General features: G+C 38.1%; 1 protein-coding gene across 13 annotated transcripts in view; it reads right to left on the reverse strand.

Moving 5' to 3' along the window:
* The window catches only part of TTLL5 (tubulin tyrosine ligase like 5), a 352,672-nt gene that overhangs the window by 168,657 nt on the left and 163,258 nt on the right, over positions 1-20,757 (reverse strand). For 8 of the 13 annotated variants that reach the window (XM_020986239.2, XM_020986238.2, XM_020986242.2 and 5 more), the window contains 4 exons: positions 20,155-20,282; positions 18,277-18,360; positions 14,799-15,194; positions 13,080-13,267 (listed from right to left, as the gene is read on the reverse strand). In XM_020986239.2, coding sequence (XP_020841898.1) covers positions 13,080-13,267; positions 14,799-15,194; positions 18,277-18,360; positions 20,155-20,282 — 796 coding nt within the window. The remainder of the gene's footprint in view (positions 1-13,079; positions 13,268-14,798; positions 15,195-18,276; positions 18,361-20,154; positions 20,283-20,757) is intronic. The other 5 variants (XM_020986241.2, XM_078151465.1, XM_020986240.2 and 2 more) reach the window with 2 other exon arrangements.

Here is a 20,757-nt window from a genome sequence, read left to right on the forward strand (position 1 = left end):
ATGAACCAAGGTAAGCTGGATGTGCTCAAAGAGGAGACTGGAAGGACTGAACACGGACATTTTGGCTCTCACTGAATTTAAATGGAAGGGAATGGATGAATTTAATTCAAGTGATCACTACGTATACCACTGGTGCTCAAGAATCCCTTAGAAGAAATGGAGTAGCCCTCACAGTCGATACAAGGGTGAAAAAAGCAGTAATGGAGTATAATCCCCAAAATGACTGAATGTCTGCTCAAATCAAAGGAAACCATTCAACATCACAGTAATACAATTTTGTGTTTCAACTGATGACAAATAGGTCAAAGTTGATCAGTTCTATGAAGACCTACAACATCTTCTAGAAATAAGACCAAAAAAAAAGATGGCACATCCATCATAGGGGACTGGAATGCTAAAGTACGAAATCACGCACGTGTGGCATTGGAGAACAAAATGAAGCAGGGCAGAGTTTTGTCAAGACAACTTGCTAGTCATAGCAAACACTCTTTTGCAACAACCCAAAAGGCAACTCTACACATGAAAATCACCAGATGGTTAATGGAGAAATCAGATTGATTATATACTTTGCGGTCAAAGACAGGGGAAACACTATACAGACCTGCAATTGATTATGGCTCAGACCATCAGCTTCTTATTGCAAAAACTGTACTTAAACTGAAGAAAGTCAGGAAAACCATAAACCACATAGATAGGACCTAAATAAAATCCTTTAGGAATATTAAATGGAAGTTATGAATAGATTCAAAGGATTAAATCTGGTAGACACAGTACCTGAAGAACTATGGATAGAGGTTTGCAATATTATACAGGAAGCAGCAACAAAAACATTTAAAAAAAAAAAAGAAAAGCAAGAAAGCAAAATAGCTGTCTGATGAGACTTTATAAATAGCTGACGAAAAAAGGAAAGCAAAAGGTAAAGGAGAAAAGGAAAGACATACTCAAATGAATGTAGAATTCCAGAGAACAGTAAGGAGAAATAAGGTTTTCTTAAATGAGCAATGCAAAGAAATAGAAGAAAACAACATAATGGGAAAGACAGGAGATCTCTTCATGAACAGTAGAGACGTCAAAGAAACATTTCATGCAAAAATGGGCTTGATGAAGGGCAAAAATGGTAGAGACTCAAAAGAAATAAATAGTATTAGGAAGATGGGACAAGCATATCCAAAAGAACTCCATAAGAAAGATCTCAACAGCCACGATGGTGTGGTTGCTGATCTAGAGCCAGACATCCTGGAGAATGAAGTCAAGTGGGCCTTAGGAAGTATTGTTAACAATAACACTAGTGGAGGTTAGAGAATCCCAGCTGAGCTATTTTAAATCCTAAAAGATGATGCTGTTAAAGTGCTGCATTCAATATACCAGCAAATTTGGAAAATTTAACAGTGATCACTGGATTAGAGATCAGTTTATGTCCCAATCCTAAGAAGGACAATGCCAAGGAATGTATAAAATTACTGAACAATTGTGCTCATTTCACTCGCTAAGATTCTGTAAGCTAGACTTCAGCAATATGCGAACCAATAATTACCAAAAGAGCAGACTGGCTTTCAAAGAGGTAGAGGAACTACAGACCAAATTGCCAACATTTGTGAGATTATGGAGAAAGCAAGGGAGTTCCCCAAAAAACATCTACTTCTGTCTGATTGATCACACTAAAGCCTTTGACTGTATGGATCACAACAAAATGTTGCAAGTCATGGGCATACCAGATGGGCATACCTGATCATCTTATCTGACTCCTGAAGAACCTGTATGCAGGCCAAGAAGCAACAGTCAGAACTGGCTTGAGATTGGAAAAGGAGTTATGATAAGGTTGCATATTATGCATAATATGCAGAGTACATCATACAAAATGCCAGATTGGACGACTGAAAAGTCAGAATTAAGATTGTCTGGAGAAAAGTCAATAACCTTAGATATGTAGACAATACCACTCTCATGGCAAAACGTGAAGAATTAAGAAGGCTCTTCATAAGGGTAAAAAAGAAAATATAAAAAGCTGGCTTCAAGCTTAACACTAAAAAAAAAAACCCCCTAAGATCATGGCAACTGGTCCCATCACTTCCTTGGCAAATAGAGGGAGAAGAAATGGAAACAGTGTCAGATTTTACCTTTCTGGGCTCAAAGATCACTGCAGATGGCTACTGCAGCCATGAAATTAAAAGATGCTTGCTCCTTGGAAGGAAAGCTATGCCAAACATGGACAGTACACTAAAAGGCAGATACATTATTTTGTCCATATGGACAAAAGTCCATATGGTCAAAGCTTTGGTTTTTCCAGTAGCAACGTATAGCTGTAAGAGTTAGACTGCAAGGAAAGTTGACAGTTTCAAATTGTGGTGCTGATGCTGGAGTCCCCTGGACAGCAAGGAGATAAAATAAGTTAATACGTAAAGAAATTAATTTCAGACTATTCATTAGAAGGACAAATACTGAAACTGAAGCTTAAATACTTTGGCCACACAATGAGAAGACAGAACTCATTAGAAAAAACCCTGATGTTGGGAAGATTGAAGGCAGAAGGAAAATGGGACGTCAGAAGATAAGCTGAACAGACAGTGTCGTGGAAGCAACAAACTGGAGTTTGGAAAGACTTTAGGAGTTAGTGGAGGATGGAAGGGCCTGGCGTGCTATGGTGATGTCATAAAGAGCCAGACATAACTGCACAACTGAACAACAACAAAGTACATTACATGGATAATGAAGTGGGCCCAAATGTGACTAGGAAGAAGAATGGGCTGTGAACTGCATTTGGAAAAATATGCAATATTTTTTAAAGGATGGTTCTCGATTCAAAGATACCACCCCCCTTTTTTTCCCAACACTTGCTCTTGACAATTCTATATGATCCCAGATCTTGGAACACCTCAATTTCCAAGGAATCAAAATTCTCGGTAACCCAAATGGCACTAGTGGTAGGCAATAGCAGGCTAGGACATATTTCTGATAATGACCTATACCAAAGATGTAGCATAAGGAATATCATTGAGGGAAAGCATAAAATAGAAAAAACAGGTGGTCTTGTCATGTAGTGAGAATGAAGGATCATATATTAGCTGCCAAATGGGAGATGGATTAAATTTGTTCTACTTCCAAAAAGCTTGTTTAATTGAAATGGTACTAGAGGGCAGAGCTAGAAGCAACTAGTGAACTTGTAAGAGGCAAATTTAGGCTTGATGTAAAGAATAACTTCCTAACAATTAAAGCCATCCATAAGTAACATATGCTGCCCTCAAAAGATAATGGATTTCCCCTCACTAAAGGTATTTACGCAAATGCTGGGATAATAATCACTTGTCAGATATACTATGGAGGTGGTTCATGTTCTGGTGAGGATTAGACCAAAAGGTTTCAACTGCAGTATTTTGTAATTCTAGTTGAATGGCCAAACAATAGTTATAAGTGTTTAGATGTCAATTTGAAGGAAAGTATCTAGTGAATCTTCTCAGGGACCTGTGCTTAGCTCTGAACTATTTAATATTTTTATTGGAAAAAAGAACAACTAAGCAAAACCCCAAAGGGAAAGCGTTAATAAATGAGAGGGGATAAGGATTGAGTGGAAGAGAACCAGTAGGAATAGGGCCACCTTAAAAAAGATTAAGGTAAAGTAAATGAAGGAACTTAGAGCTGTGTTTACAACAGAAGGCAGAAAAAAATAATAGCTTGGGAAAAAAAGAATATCAGAGACAGATGGAGAAAAATATATACCTAACTCTCACAACTTAAATGTGAATGGATTAAACAATGCAATGAAACAAAAAAGTGACAATTTGGATAAAAAAAAACCCCCTACAATTTGTTGATTAAAAAAAAAACACATTTAAAAAACAAAGACTTATACAAAATAAAAATATAGGGATAGGGGAAAAATTTATTATACATCAAATGAATAAAAAAAAAGCAGGCATTGCCATCATGCTATCTGACAAAGCAAAAATAAACATTAAAAAAATAAAAAATGATATACAAAGAAATTATATTATGCTGAAAGGAACTAGACAACAAACCAGTATCAGTATAAACTTATATGCTCCAAATGTCTTCACATCCAAATCCATAAAGGAAACATTATCTGAGCTATTATAAGACGATACAGCCAATACCACAAAAAGGACAGGAGATTTCAATATACCTCTCTCAGTTTTGGATGATAAATCTAACAGAAAAATTAAAGGAAAACTACGGAATTGAACAAACTACTATAGCAACTACAGGTAAAAGACTTATAGTATTTTCTAAATGAGATAGGCAAAGAATGTGTGTGTGTGTGTGTGTGTGTGTGTGTGTGTGTGTATCTATATTTCTCAGTACAATATGGAACTTTTATGGAAATTGATCATGTATTAAGGCACAGAAATGTTACAAATAAATGTAAAAAGGTAGAAATAGTTAACACATCTTTTACAGACTATACACAATTAAAAATAGTTGTTGGTTCAGGGACCACAAACAAAAGGTACAGATCCAAATGTAGACTTAACTATGAAATCCTAAATAATGAGAGCGTCAAAGAACAAATATAGAAACAACTAATAATTAGCTAAATGAAAATGATAATGATGAAACAAAATTTAAAAATTAGTGGGATGCAGCTATAGGAGTCCTCAGAAAGGAAATCCCATCCTTATAATCACACATACAGAAAAAGAGAGGATTAATGAACTGAATGTACATTTAAAAAATTTGAAAACCAATAAATAAATAAACCTAAAATAAGCACAAAAGGAGATATTAAAAATTAAGGGAAAATAGAGAAACTGGAATAAATTTTTAAATGACAAAACTAAAAGCTGATTCTTTGAAAAGACTAACAAAATTGAATAAATACTCTGATTAAAAAGAAGACAGCAGAAAAATCAAATCAATAGCATAGTAAATGAGCCAGGTGAAATCACAGCAAAACCAAAAGAAATAAAAAAGAATAATCAGGGCATATTATGCACAGCTATATGTTAACAAAATTAAGAAAACAAAATAAATAAAGCAATATCTTCAAAAATATAAAATACCCAAACTATCAGAATACCAGATAGGGATCTCAAATAACCCAATCTCAGAAAAAGAAACAGATATAATTATAAAGGACCTACCAAAGGAAAAACTCCACTCTGGGATGCAGGAGAATTCTATCAAATTATTCTCAAAAATTGAGAAAGACGTTACCAGAATCCTTTGATGTGGCAAACAGTCCTAATACCTAAACCAAGGAAAGATAAAACACAGGAAAAAAACTTCAAGAGTAAAAGCCAATATCATTAATGAATATAGACTCAAAATTTTTAAACGAAATCCTATGGAACAAATTATAGTGATTTTTCTAAATCATTATGAGGGGGGATTTATACTGGGATGCCAGGATGGTTCCACATGAGGGAAATAATCAGTATCATTAATCACATTAAATACGAAAACATCCAAAAACCACTTGATCATCTTGACAAATGCAGAAAAAGCCTTTGACAAATAGCAACACTGAAAAAGCATCTGTCTAAAACTGAAAGGAAGCATCGTAGACAAAGGACATACCCTAGAACCTGTTCCCAGTAAACAGAGGAAGGAAGCAACGACGCCCACTCTCCTCACTATTATTTGATACAGTTCTGGAAATGCTAGCAACAGCAACAAGACAAGAGAAGGAAATTAAAAGCACAAAGACAGATAACGAGGAGATAAAACCATCCCTGCTTGCTGATGGTGCTGTGATGGTATCCTCTGAAAATCCTACAAAATCAGCTAAGATGCTAATTCAGACAACAGTTTCAGCAAAGCTGTAGGCTACAAAGTAAATCTGCAAAAATCAACAGCATTTCTGTATAATAAGGTACAAAATTCTGTATAATGAAATAGAAAGAGGAATCCCTTTCTAAATAACAACAAGATGCATAAAATACCTACAAAAGACTTGTATAGATTCAATTACAACATTCTAATTAAACAAATTAAGAAGAACTTAAAAACCTGGAGGAATATTCAGGCCTCATGCCTCGACCACACCAACATAATAAAAATGTCAATACTAATAAAATTAATTTATGCCTTTAATGCTATATCAATTAAATCACCAACAGAATACTTCATAGAACTTGATGAAATAATTAAATTCAGATGGAAAAATAAAAGATCAAGAATATGAAGGCATAGGGGCATGATGGAGAAATCCAAAGGAGTGCAATCAGAGAAGAAATACAAACATGGCAGGCCTGCACATCCTCTTTTAATGGAGGCTTTGGGACAAACTCTTTGCTTTCCCCCTCCAGTCCAATGGACAGAGGGTATAACGACATGTGAACACCAAGCCTGATGGCTTACGACTCTTAGAGAGTTAGATGCTTAGGGTACCGAGGGCTTAAGTGACTGGGAGTCATAACGCCTATAGATCATGGGAGCTGATGCGGTTTTCTTTCTTTCTTTGTTTTCCTTTTTAGGCAATTGGGGTTAAGTGACTTGTCCAGGGTCACACAGCTAGTAAGCGTCAAGTGATTGGTCTGAGACTGGATTTGAACTCAGGTCCTCCTGACTTCAGGGCCAGTGCTCTCTCCTTTGCGCCACCTAGCTGCCTCTTGATGAACTTTTCAAGAGAGAATATGATGGGAGAAGAAAAGAGGGTCTAGGGCAGGACCTATAGGAACACCCATAATTAGGGAGCTTGACATGGATGATGGACCAGCCAAGGATAGTGAGGAGCAATCAGATTGGTAGAGGAAAATGTCAGAGAGCAGTTCAATGAAAAACCAGGGCAGAGAGAAGGAGAGAGTAGTCTGTGGTCTCAAAAGCAGCAAAGAAGGATGAGGACTGAAAAAAGCCCATCAGATCTAGCAATTAAGAGATCACTGGTAACTTTGAAGAGAGAAGCTTCAATTGAGTGATGAAGTAGGAAGTCAGATTACAAGGGGTTGAGGAGAGGAGCAGAAGCGGAGGTGGCAAGAGTGGACAACTGTTAAAAAAAAGGTTTGGTTGAGGAAGGGAGGAGAGATTTTTTTTTTGATATGACACCATCTAGGCCTTCAGGATGTTCCTAGTCTAGAAGGGGGCTAGGGCACACACAAAGCTATAACCTACGTTGTTGTCTGTCCTTTTTCAAAGAGGACCAATGACATCATGGGTGATGTCCTGACTTCTACGTGAACTGGATTTAAGTGAGGCAGACCTGCACAAAGTCATCAGCTTCACTCTCTCTTCCTGAGTCTTTGAAGACCGGTGGCAGGATAAGAGCCAAGATGACTGGCGATGGCCCAGGATGCAGTGGATGACCTTGGTGTCTTCTATGCCTGACCAAGCGCTAAGTGCTCCACAGAGTCTGCTTCACCCACCTGCATGGCCCACCCCTTCCGCCAGGGGAAGTCTTCACACGCTTAGGGTGGATAGAACTCATTAACAGGTCTGAGGCCTGATTCAGCCCGTCTGCTGAGACAGTTTACTACGGGTGTCACTGCTAGGCATGCTACAGCTTCCTGGAGACACAGGTAAGAATTGAGTGAATCGGGTAGACACCTAGGGTGGATGAGCAGTCCTGAAAAGGGCTCGGCAAGCACTCACACCAGACGTGCTAGTCCTCCTGAACCCCCCAGAAGAGACAAAGAACAATTGCTGGAGGGTTTGAGAAGGTCTAGTACAGGCTTTTTTAAGGGTGGAGGAAAACTGGGAATGTTGAGAATAGCAGGGAAGGAACGCTGGGAAAGGGTGAGGACTGGAAGCAGGGAGAACAGCCCCAGAGTGGGATTATTGAGAATGCAACCTGCTAAGTTAGGATCAAGTGCATGTAGAGAAAGGTTGGCCTTGGCAAGGAGAAGGTCCATCTCTTTGTGTAAGGCTGGCGGAATGGAAAGGAGAGTGGAAAGAGTTGTGAGATGAAGAGAATGAGAGGAGAGAGAGCTCATCTTAAATAGCTTCAATTTTGCTGACCTTACACAGAAAGAGACAAATTAAGTCATGTCCACATTTTTAATTTCTTTCACAAGTTGGTGACATACATTGCATGGGAGTTACAGTCCAGAACTGGCTCGATTTGGGAGTTGGGATGCCCTGGTATACACCTTTACAACAGGGGCTGATATCACCCCACCATCAATCTACCTCCTGACAAAGGAAATATCTGTTCTATCAGATCACCCCCCCCCCCAACCATACCAGACCACTGACAGCCTTGGGCTATCTAGGCAAAAGAATCTGTCTCCACCCAAGCCTGAGCAGCTTCCAATGCAATTTCATTATCAGTAATATCCTTCTGAAGAATTTTTTTTGGGGGGGCCTAGGGGAGAAACTCTGAGAGTAGTTTTTCACAATAATGATATAGTAACTGACAAATCCAGTTGGTCTTTTTCTTCCTGAATGTTTTTGTAGTATCTGACACTATTGATTACCCCTCTGTTTTGGAGAGATACCAGTGTCTTGGTTCTCCTTTCTAGTCATTTTTGTCTTCATCTCCTTTCTTAGCTCCTCATATACCCTTTTCTTTCTATGTTAATTTTCTTGGCAGTCTCATTTATTTCCTCTATAAAGACGATTCTGATCAAGTTCTACATCCCTATATGAAAGGGTTCACAGAACCAACCTCCTTGGAGGTCTCATCAGAACCTCAAACTAAGTATGTTAAAAACAGATCTTACTCTTTTCCTCCGTAACTTTTCTTCCTTTTTCTGACTTCATTTTTGTATCAGCAGCACCAGCATAACTCTACCATGGTAATTCTTAGAACGGTCACCTCTTCTTTATTCCCACTGCCATCACCACAGTACCAGGTCATCATTTTCCCCAACAGTTCTTCTTGCCTTCCCTCTCTTTCCTTCTTCATGCAAACACAATGTCAGAATGATCTTTCTTAGAAATAACATAGATCTGATCGCATCATACGTTTTTTCTGTTCAATGTCTGTGAATTGATCCTGACTGCTTATAAAGTAAAATTCAAATGCTTTAGCTTATCATTAAAGGCCCTCAATAATATGGTACCATCTTACTTGGCCAGGTTCATCCCATACTCAAGCTCTGTTATGTATAGGGAAGAGAATCCTCTTTCACATAATGAACACTCCAGCTAAACTGAAGTATTCATTATCCTCCTTCTATCCCTTCCACTTTTCTCCTTTCCTGCTTTTGCTCAAATCGTTCCTTGTCCCTAAAATGGCCTCCTCTTTTCCCTATTATACTCATCCTCTCCTTGTTGAACATATCCTATAAAGGTCAAATCATATACCACATCCTCTATGGGGTCTTCCTAGACCGCTCCCCTCACCCTATGCCATCAGTTTTATCTCTCTTCACAGTATTTTGCTTCTGCATATCTTCAGCACAAATGTTTTTTTGTATCACAGTTATTTTTGTATGAGTCATAGCCACTTGCTCCATGAGCCCTCTGTGACCCAGGCAGCACCTAACGCCAGACTCTGAACACAACAGGCACTTCACAAGCACTCTGTGAAATGAATGGCCAACTTTGAATGTTCCAAGGTCTACACCTAGTCTTTAGATTTTCTTGACTCTTTTCCCCCCTTGTGTAGATGTTACTTATCACTTTCACCAGAGGTTGAACAAGGAAAAGAATGAGTGACATTCAAAAAAACCATTTGCTCCCCATAAGCAACTTTGGTGAAAGTTAAACTGACAAGAGTTTGAAATTACTGATGAAAAATAATTTTTTGAAAATAGCTACTCAGTTGCTATATCCATTCTATTTCTTTTAATTAACAAAGGTTTTGTTATTGCTTTAACTATAAATCTTGGCTAGAATAGTGAAAGCTTTGACTAACACAGCAAGGTCCTAAAAATCTAACGCGGGTAGCCCGAAGAGAGGGTCTATGCTCCTACGGCTTGCCTCTCACTCTCCTTTTTCACATCGCAACATCATTTTCCTGTTCATTCGGAAAGAAGACAAATCTCTTATAAACATGATGATCTCGAAGGAAATTGGCTAGTATGCCAAGATTTATATTAAGGTGTTACAGTAGTATTAATACACACCGGACACAATTGAATGATGGTAGGCAAACATTTCTAAATGAAGGCAGGGGATCAGGAAACTAAGAAGATTCTACTGTTGGGAATACTAGATTTTCTCTGGACTCCTTTTCTAATATAATTTGATTTTATTTAATACTCATTGAGAGTCTTTGATGGGTTAAGTGATCTACAAAGGAGTGAACACATGCTTCTCATGAGTGGTAAAATCTAGTTGACAACCTAATGGCTCAGTCAAATCCATAAGAATAGAAGCCTAATGAGCAATTCATTCAGTGATACTGAAGCTACACTTAATTTCTGGCACTACGTATGTGAGGAAGAAGGATAACAGAATATCTCAAATTTCATATTTAAAAGAGAATCTATTTAACTCACCTTGGATTACTACAGGATTAAGCTATTTCTCTCTAGGCATGGTGGCTTATTCCATGTTAAGACTTCATAAACTTAGCACAGGAGTAAAATACATAGCTCTAATAATGACTGTCATTGAATAGTGATAGGATATCAGACAGATAATGTAATTTTTTGGAACTCTAATATGCTCATTTACAAATTGGAGCTATTCTTACTTACAGTCTTACAGTGGCTTCATGCCCCCACAAAAATGTGTGTGTGTGTGTGTGTGTGTGTGTGTGTGTGTATGAATATCACTTGCCTTCTCATGTGAATATCACATGTATTCTCATCTCACCTTCTGCCCTTCCTCTTTCCGGTGGCTTAAGCTTTTCCCCCTGTTATCATCATATTTTTACAATAATTTTTATAATAATTTCCACTATTACCTATTTCATATTACCTCCTCAAATCCCATTACCACATTTGCTGTTAACTTGTGCTTCCTATCACAGACTTCTCATGATTCATCTCAATTAGGCCTCTTCCTCTGCTTCTGCCATCCAGCTGTTCCAGAGGCAGCTGTGCTAGATGGATAGCTCATAGGCCTGGAAGTTAAGGAAAGCTCCATCTTTCATACTCATTCTACCATCTCACCAATTGGTAGGAGGGCATATTATTTTTAGTCCAAAGAAGTAGTTGTAGTTTGGCCTTTGTTCTCAAAGAGGACCATGACATCAGGAAGGTGATGCCATGACATGCAAACGAAACGAATTTAAGTGAGGGAGGGCTGTGCAAAAGTCACCAGCCTCACTTTCTCTTCCACAGCCATCTGCATCCAGTGGCCAAATATAGATGAGGACGGACAACTGGAGATGGCCAGCATGCAATTTCAAGCTAAGGTCTTTAACAGGTCTCAGTTTGATTGAGGCAATGCCCATTCAGTGATTAAGGTTTAGTTTAATAAGAATTGAGGCAGAGAATGGCCTCTTTACCTAGTCAAAAATTAACAAATTAAAAATTAAATTAAATAAAAATCGATCTAGGAGGGAAGACCCTTAGGGTTTCTGGCCAAAACAGAAACAACTCCTATTTACATTCATTCTGAGCCAATCAGCGCCCCAACAATGACTACGTAGGGCTTGGCTTAGGACCTATTGTTGGCCAGTCAATCAGAGCCACAGTAATTTGGGGTTAAGGCTGGTCTTCAATGGAACAAAAAAAGTAAGCACATCCTCAAATGGAAGTTCCAAGAAGGAAAACCAATGGGACAGGGAGATCCGGAGATGGAGGTTTTGGGTGCTTCAGAAGGTACTGGAGGAAGAGGTAGGGAAGTAGTCTTAAGATTCCTGGGCTGAAAAAGTTTTGAAGGGGGGAAAACAAAATCAATTTTAAAAGTTCAGTGTTATTCCAAAACCACTGTCAGTAGGAGCCCAGATGAGCCTGTAAAAGCCGAGCACTGTCATTCAGCATTAAAATATCCACCCCAAAAGAAGTGTTTGGGGGGATTTTTTTTTAATGAAGTCAAAGAAGCAGAATTAAGCCATGACTTGAAACAACTGAACAAATACAAAAGAGGCACTTTTCTAGCTTTTAGTCTACATTTTAGTACAGTGAAGCACGACATTGCCAAGGGAGCACCAAGAATCATTTTTTGAACGGGGTTTTCCACAGCCAAAGAATTACTGACATAGTGGATAATTTACTGGTAATAAGCCTCCATATTTAGATAAGTTGGTACTCACACAGCTGACTCCATCCAACACATGGAACCTGCCAGAGTTTATGTTCCACTGGCACAGCTTTCAAGAACTCAGGGTCAACCTTCCTACCACTAGGCGGCACCTATCTGCTTCTCTTTTATTCTAGCTTTGAACATCATTATGTAATCTGTGATACCACCAAGTAAGGATAGTGTGAGGTGGCAACTTTGATCAGTTATGAATTCTTATGAATTGTGGCAACACTTCCCAAAGGACCAGGATGTCCTTTACCATTAAGAAAGACCTCCTTTATTCAAACAGCATCTTGTTTCAATGACAGAGTTAATTTTTGTCTTATGTATAAGTTAAATTGATTTTATTGAACACTTATTGAGAGTCTTTGATGTGTTAAGTACTCTACAAAGCAATGAACATATGTTCCCCATGATGGGTTGAGTGCTTCATTCTAAAAGAACTCACTCTGCCTCATGAAATGCCCTAAATAAATGAACAGGAGAGGAAATATGAATTCTCCTTCCATCTAAGTATCTTGGGAATTAACAGCACTGAGAACAAAGAAAATCCCACGAAGTTCTTGAAAGTTTCATCTGACTTCATAGTGCCGATTTGCTGGTTAATATAACCAAATGCAAAGCTGCTGGATGAAATTATGTTACAGACATTCCATATATAAAGATTTTCAAGGGTGGAAGCGGTCATCCTTAGTGATCCACCCACACATACTAGAAAATTCAACAAATATGAAAAATTTTGGAAATCCTTCAAAAGTTTAATCGCAGCAGGACAATTACATTATTAAACTACAAAAGAGGTATATCTCAACCAGCAGCATATCTAAATTCAAACCATATATTATAGAAAGTCAAACCCTGAAACTGAAAGGAAAGTTAATCAGATAATTTTATAATTTAAGTGTGCAACCATTAAGCACCTCACCTCCCATCACCACAAACAGAGAAAAGGAAGGAAACTTATTGTGTACCTTTTCCAGAAAGAAGATCCTGTCACCAAAACGTCTTAAGACCTACATTGGTCTTCTGCAGCATGCTGCACCTACCTGCTGAGTGAGAAGGCTGATGTGACTGGATGGGGAATACTGCCGTGCTGCTCGTTTCTCAGCCAGCCGCTGCAGCTCGGCTGCGACCGCGCTTTGGTTGCAGCGTTTGCCTAAGGCGGGGCTATCATCTCCATCCTTGGGTGTCCTGGCTAAGCCTGCCTGGTGTCTGCTTGGATGGCATGTACCTGCTAAAATAAAGAACGACAAGGACGTTTCATCCCCATGGCTGAGAAGCCATACAAGCAGTCAGAACAATGGCCAAGAACGTATCAAGCAAACAGATTTTTTTCCCCCAAATTCTGGATCTCTGTTTACAATTCAAACAACAACAGGTGAAGACACTTTACATGCACACATAAAACATCTCAGAAGACTCTGTGTCACATAAAGAAGCTAAGTTCTTAAACTGTATCACTTGGCATGGCTTCACTTAGAAAGTTTAACCAATCACTGCTTTCTATGTATGTTTAGGGGTTGGCTGGATTAAGAAATGCTTTCTCAGGTTACTTGTAGCTCTAACATTATGTGACCAAAAAAACAGTAGTTGATAAGGTAGCGACCGATTCTATGATTTACGAACAATGATAAAAATCATGTCCTTGATGTTTGTTCATGCAATTTTACTTACATTTCTTGTTTGTTTGTTTAAAGCTGAAGCAAACCACTTTATTTTTCAGTATTTGTTTAGCCTGGTATTTCTAAGGTACCCACTACCATCATATCCATAGTTTTCCTAAGACGCTCCAAATGGGAAAAGGGAAAAAAACATAGTTGAGTACACTCAGAACCATACTCATTATCTTATATTCTGGAACATTGGCCTTTCCTTTTAGAACTGCTTTAATTTTCTCTCTTTGATTAAGTTTTCACTACCAAGCTGAGCCTTTATTGAACATTTGGGTCTGTGTCAGTTTTTACATACAATAAAAAAGAAGATGCTATTTTACATGTGCCATGAAAATTTTAATGATTTAAAAGGGCATACTTTCCTCAACTTCGACAAACTCAATCTACTTCAAATTTCCTTCCTAAGAAAGATCCCTTTTAACCCATTTATAATGTGCACCTGCATTAACATTAAGTCTTTTTTCCTTCTTCCCTTTTCTTGAAGCCAGTGTCACAAATGGAATAAACAGCTGGTCAGTTCACAGGTCTCTTCCCACCTGGCAATTTTTATGTTCTTACCACAGTTTATAGCTAGTGTGAAACAATGAAGCTGTCTTACATTCTTCATCTATAAAATGAGACTTTTTGATCCTTTCATACCTTAATGAATCAAGAAAAAATAATGTACTTTTTTTCACATAAATTTGGAAATGAAGTTACTAGGGATACATTATGCCAAAGTTTTACTTCACAGAATAGGAAGCTGAAGAAACTAATGATGAATACTCAATTAATCCCCATTCCACTCCCTATGTGTTTTAATCCTGATCTGTCCAATAGTCCAGGGAATCTCTCAATTAGCAGGCATGTCTTTTAAAGATTCAACTCCAAATATAAGATCACATTAGCTAAATTCAAGAATAATTCTCATTTTAAAACAAGAATAGTATCTACGGGTACATTAGGAATAATTTGCTAATTGTGTCTAAATTAGTAAGTTATGAGTTTAGAGATATCCTAAAATAGTAACACATACTTCAAGTATAAAAACAAACAAAACAAAAAAAAGCAGTTCAGAATCAAAAACTTTACTGCCCAAATAGTTACACTCACCTGCTTTAGCTGAGGAGGGCCGGGACAGTTTCTGGCTATATATCTGCGCAGCACTTTGAAATGAGGAGAAGGGGCCAATGGTGTAACTGCCAGACCGACAGCGTGGCAGTACAGCTGGACTAGGGACACGATGTGACACCGAATGTGGGGAGGGAGAACAGTTATCAGGGGTTGCGTTCTCTAAAGCAGCTGGCTGATGAGCCACATTGGAGATAACTGGAGGAACTTGGGAAAAAGCAGAGTGATGACTAGGTACTGGTGTGAGGTCAGAGGATGAAATCAGAGATGTCAAATGGGAGTTGGGAATTTTCTGAAGAATAGCACTAGGACCAGAGGATGGACAAAGGGAAGTGCTATAGGGGAATTTACTCTCTTTTTCTGTTGATGTGGTAAATCCTGTTAAAAGAATTAAAAAGAATCAGACTATTTCAAGGAGAATGGGTAATAAAACAACACTATACAGACAGAGAAAAATTGAAAACAAAGCCACTTTTGCCTGAGGCAGGTCTCAAAAAAGTAGATTCCAATTTGTGTTCTTCAAGAATTTAAGGAGTTTTGTCTATCAAAGATGACCTTGATTACTACACTTGGCAAATGGAACAAAAGATGAGAGTTTGTTTTTAATCCCCACTAAGACTCAAAGATTGGTTACCTTCAAAAAGTAGACTGGGCAAACTTTTGTAATGCTTGACAATTAGGGTAAAGTTTCCAGGAGAGGTAGACTATTACTGTCTTGCTTCACTTCATTCACCCTTTCCTCTCCACCCCTCATCCTCATGGAAAATGCAGAAAGTGACTCGAGTTCCAATGGATTTTTAACTAAAAACAGAATTTAAAAAACTCTCTGGATGAGAAAAAGATTATTAATGGAAAAAAAAGGATTTGGAAGAGAAAGGAGCACTTTCAGAGGGTAATACCATTTCTCTCAGCATCATCTCTTTAATATCTTGTGATTTGTATTTATTTCTGATTCAAAGCTATCTTACTACTTTCTAGGGATTTCTTTTACAATATTAAATCTGTCCAAAACTTCTGCTCTCTTTAAACTTCAGTACCACTCCCACTCTCTCTCTCGGCAAACATGCCTCTACTTTACTGAAGAGTTTGAGGTCACCTATCACACCTCCCCTAACTTCCCTCAAAACTTCTCTATTTAATCACCCATTCTTCCTTCCCTCCTTACCACAGAGAAAATTATTTTGTGTGTTTGATCTCATGAAAAGTCTTATCAACACAACTTCCACAGTATTCACTTACATCTGTCTTCTTTTCTCTACTTACATAGCTATCAGCCCGATTCAGGCCCTTGGACTATTGATTGGACTGCTGCAATAGTCTCCAAGGCTCCCTGCCTCCAGTCTTTCACCCTCTTCAAACCATGCTCCACAAAACTGCCAAAATTATATTCCTAAAGCACAGGCCTGACCATGTCACTCCCTACTCTAAAAGTTCCAATAGTTTCTTGTTGCCTCTATGATCAATTACAATCTTGTCTGGCATTTAACATCTGACACAATCTAATGCCAATCTACCTTTTCAGACTTTTTCCACATCACTCCATCTCTTCGTTGACTTCATTCAATTCAATACATGTAGCCAAACAAGCCTCTCTGCTGTCTTGTCCAGCCCCTACCTCCGTGCCTCTGAACAAGCTGTGTTCCTTCCTGGACTGTATTCCTTCCTCTCCCCATTTCCCTCAAAACACAGTTCAAGTGACACCTCCTGGATGAGGTCTTTCTTGATCTCCCAGACACCACTTCCTCCCCCGTCCCCAACATTTTCTTGTATCTTTGTATGTTTTGTATATACGTAATGTATCCTCCACTAGAACATGAACTACTCGAGGCCAGACACTATTTGACTTTTCTTTTTGTGTCTCCAGGGCCAAGGCTTGGCACATAGGAGGTACTTAATAAATGTTTACTGATTGATTCAGTAAAGTTTTCTCCTGGGTCTGACTCTACTGATGATTCCCACTCTCATCTTTTATCTCCCTCTCTCTGCTGGCTTTCTCCTGTGGCTATGAATCTGCCCAGTTCCCTCCTATCCTCAAAAACTATCCCTTGATCCTTCTATATCCTCCACTTACTGTGCTAAATATCTTCTCTTTCACCACTGTCTAGAAAGAGTAATCTATGCTTAAGTCTACCTCACCATCTATCCTCAAGTCCTTGTAAATTGTCCTCCTTCCCCTCCATTCTACATAACTGCTTTCTTCAAGGTCACCAATGATAACTTAATTGCCAAAACCAATGACTTTTTCTTAGTTGTCATCCACTTTGACCTTTCTGCAGCATCTGAAATGGTTATCATTCTGAGTCCTCTTTTGTCTTTTGTTTTCCACGTCACTGCTTTTTCTCCTGGTTATATTCCCTCTTTCCCAACATTTCTTTTAGTCTCCTCTTTTCTCATCATTTCCCTGCCTTTTATGTGAGACTATATTTCAAAACTCTATACTGGACCAGGTTCTTTCTTCACACTCTCCCCCTTACAGATCATATCTGATTTCCTGTCCAGCATTTCCAACAATTTTCTGAACATTTTCACCTGGATATTCAACTAATACCTCAAAGTCAATGTGTCCAAAACAAACCATAATCTTCCTCCCCTAAACCTGTCCTCCTTCCACTTTTATTATTTCTGTTGATAACACAGAAATTTTTGTCCTGATACTTAGGAAGGCTTAAAACTATGGAATTATTTTAGACTCTTTCCTTTCCTTATCTCTAACATCCTGTAACATCAAATCCCATCAATTCTGCCTCCCTGGTGTAATTTCCACCCCTCCCCTCCTCTCTACACAGTCAGTCCCTTTTGAGTTTGTTCAAGCTCATCTGTTCTAATGGAAGATTCTCTCTCTGCCTCCAGTTTCTCCCCTCTCCAACTCAACCTTCACAAAGCTGGCAAAATAATTTCCTAAATACATAGGTTGTGACCATGTCATTCTTCTGTTCAAAAACCCTCAAGTGCTCCCCATCATTGGTATAAAATGAAAAAGTCATTGTTGCAGTATTTAACATCAAGAGTCGGGCTCTACTATACCTCTGCAGCCTCATTTCACACTATTCCTCTTTATAATTACTATACTACAGTCTTGTTTCTCAACATTCAGACTATTTCTCTTCCTCAAAACATACTCCCTCTTTATTCCAGCCTGCTGAAATTCTTATCTTTCTTCAAGATCCATCCCAGATGCAATCTCCTCCACGATGGCCTTCACTCTGATCTTCCTGGATGAAAATGATTTCTCTCCTCTCAAATTTCTTCTCATGCCTTTCCTGGATCCCCTCTTTGCCTCCAATCTCATTGTGTCTTACATTACAATTATTTGTGTATCTGTCATATTCCAACTAGTAGCCTGTAAGTTCTTTGAGGACATGCATTGTCGTTTTTCATATCCCCAGGGATGTATCACAGTGACCTGTGGAGAGTACAAGCTTAATAACTGTTGAACTGTCCTGCTTTAGAAAAGACTTACGTGATAACTTGTCAGAATGAAGTTCTGCTCCCTGCTGATGTTTGGGCTGCTTGATTCTTACTTCTTCCACTGTCTCAGGATGGTCTGATATATGCAATTTTGAGAATTTAGATAATTCTGCTGAGTTATAAAATCACAAACACTATATCCATTTCGCATAAAGAAATAACTAAGGCAGAACAAGACTGCATCAATTGTAAAGTATTACAAAACAAGTTAGTCAGAAAAAGAATTCTCATCTCTTACATAGAATTGTGGTGTTTCCTTACCATGTCAGAATAGCCCTATATAACATAATGGGAAATCAGTGTCATTTTCTCAGGTGGCTGGGTTCATATGTTAACAAAGAAACGAAAGAATACTTATTTCAAATTGATTAATGTCATTGAAATATGGCAGATGAAGTCACCTTTATTGACCAAATAAGACTATTAGCTGTTCCTAAGCCCTATCCTACCCTGCCCTACCTCTAGGATTTAGGAAAACCATTATCTATGCCAGGGATACATTTCCTTCACATTTCCTGGTGAAATTATTCTCGTTCTAGTTCAAGTACTACCTCTTCCATGATGACCTCCTTGACTCTTACAAGTAAAAGTGCTCTCTTCCTACTCAAGTATCTTACAGTATTTTGCCTAAATCACTAATTTTTGCAAGATAAACATGTACATAAATATGTGTACCTCTTCGTCCCTTATTAAATTGGAAATTCCTTGAGAACAGAAACTTTTCTTTCACCTTTGCCTCTCTAGTACCTAGCACATAGAACATTGCTTAATAAACACTTACTGGATTAAATTAAATGGTAATACTGTCTCAAACTCTTTTGTTTTTAAAGCAACATATTCACCCACAATAATTTGCAATACCTTAGGGCAAGGGTTCTTAACCAGGGATCTGTGCACTTATTTTCTTAATATTTTGATAACTATATTTAAATATAGCTGGTTTTCTTTGTAATCCTATGCATTTTATTTTATGTACTTAAAAATATTATTCTGAAAAGGGTCGATGGGCTTCAGTAGACTGCCAAGGGGGCCACAACACAAAAAAGGTTAAGAAATCCTTTTCTGGGGATACCTAGGCCTAAAGGTATCCAAAGCCAAATCTTCGTGTTTGAGTTGGCCCTTATCTTCTAAGCTAAGGTTAAAGAAGGACCTAACTTCTAATATCTATGGGGTGTGGCAGCTTATACAATTGCCTATTATGCTAAGTCTCTCTCACCTATAGTCAATTCATTTCACAAAAAAAAAACCAGCCTCAAGATAGAAGTAGTTTACAAAGACATTTATCTTTTTAATGAAGAGGTAGTTCCTGAACTTATGAATACTCATGGTTACAAACTGATGGGGTTTACAAATGATGGAGGCTGCCACCTAAACTCTTCCTCCACTACTGCATGGGAAATGCCCCTTTATGAATCTCACCCAAACACCACTACTCTCAGAGCTGCCATCACTCTATTCCCTCACCACCAGAAAGACCTTTATGCCTTCAGAACATTTTCCCAATGCTCTTACAGGAGCCTTCTCTCTCTGTAAATCACTCCACTATAACTATCACGAAGAAATAATATGTGGGCCTTATGTCATAATTTTACACAGGTCATACTACTAAAATGAGATGACTGGGAAAAAAGCATACGTATACAGTGAAAAATAAAAACTGACATAACAGACTACTTTCTAGGTTATACAAGTGAGATATGGGAGAAAAAAAAGTGAAGCTTAAGTCAAATTCAGTACCTTTTCTTATTAATATAGGACAATGACTATTTCCTTGCTCTGTCTGGTCTGTTAGAAGATCATTCTTGGCCGAATTTTCCTATCTACATTCTTTCCCTTGAGCTTCACCATCAGCATTAACCAAAATACTTACCACCTTTTGCCCCACTATCAGAATAACTGCTGCTGTTCTTGGTGGCTTTGGAATTAGTTCCCAGAAAGACACTTGCAGACTTGTTTTTTTGGGTATAAAAAGTCAAAACCTCCTCCAGTTCAGCCTCACTAAAATAAGCAGAAACAAATCAGAAGAAGATTGTGCTTTGGAAAATATACCTGGAACCAACAAAATCATATGATGTTACAAATATGGAGAAAAATAAAAGGCATAAAATGTGTGGAAGAAAAACTAAATACTCTCCTTTTTAGAGACAAGTCTGTCAGGAACAGGTTTATTAATTAAATTTTAAGCATCTCTGCTTAAAGAGCAAAAAATCCAAAGGGACAAAGATCCACTCTGCTTTTGAAAATGTTTGATCCAAGCCATTTTCTCTTTACAATTTATAGTTTAAGAATTCCATAGTTATGATTCAACAAGGGCACAAAGTTTGGGCAACAGTTTTTGATACATCAAACAAAAAAAACCAGTTAATTATTTTTTGGTGCTCCCCTGGAGAATCATTTCACTAAAACCATTCCATCAGTCTTTAACCACTCCCTCTAAGGAGTTTTCTTTCAAAATAGTCAAAAGCAAACTTAA

The sequence above is a fragment of the Phascolarctos cinereus genome, unplaced genomic scaffold (genome assembly GCF_003287225.1).
Source record: "Phascolarctos cinereus isolate Bilbo 61053 unplaced genomic scaffold, phaCin_HiC Scaffold_3;HRSCAF=262, whole genome shotgun sequence".
Taxonomy (NCBI): Eukaryota; Metazoa; Chordata; class Mammalia; order Diprotodontia; family Phascolarctidae; genus Phascolarctos; species Phascolarctos cinereus.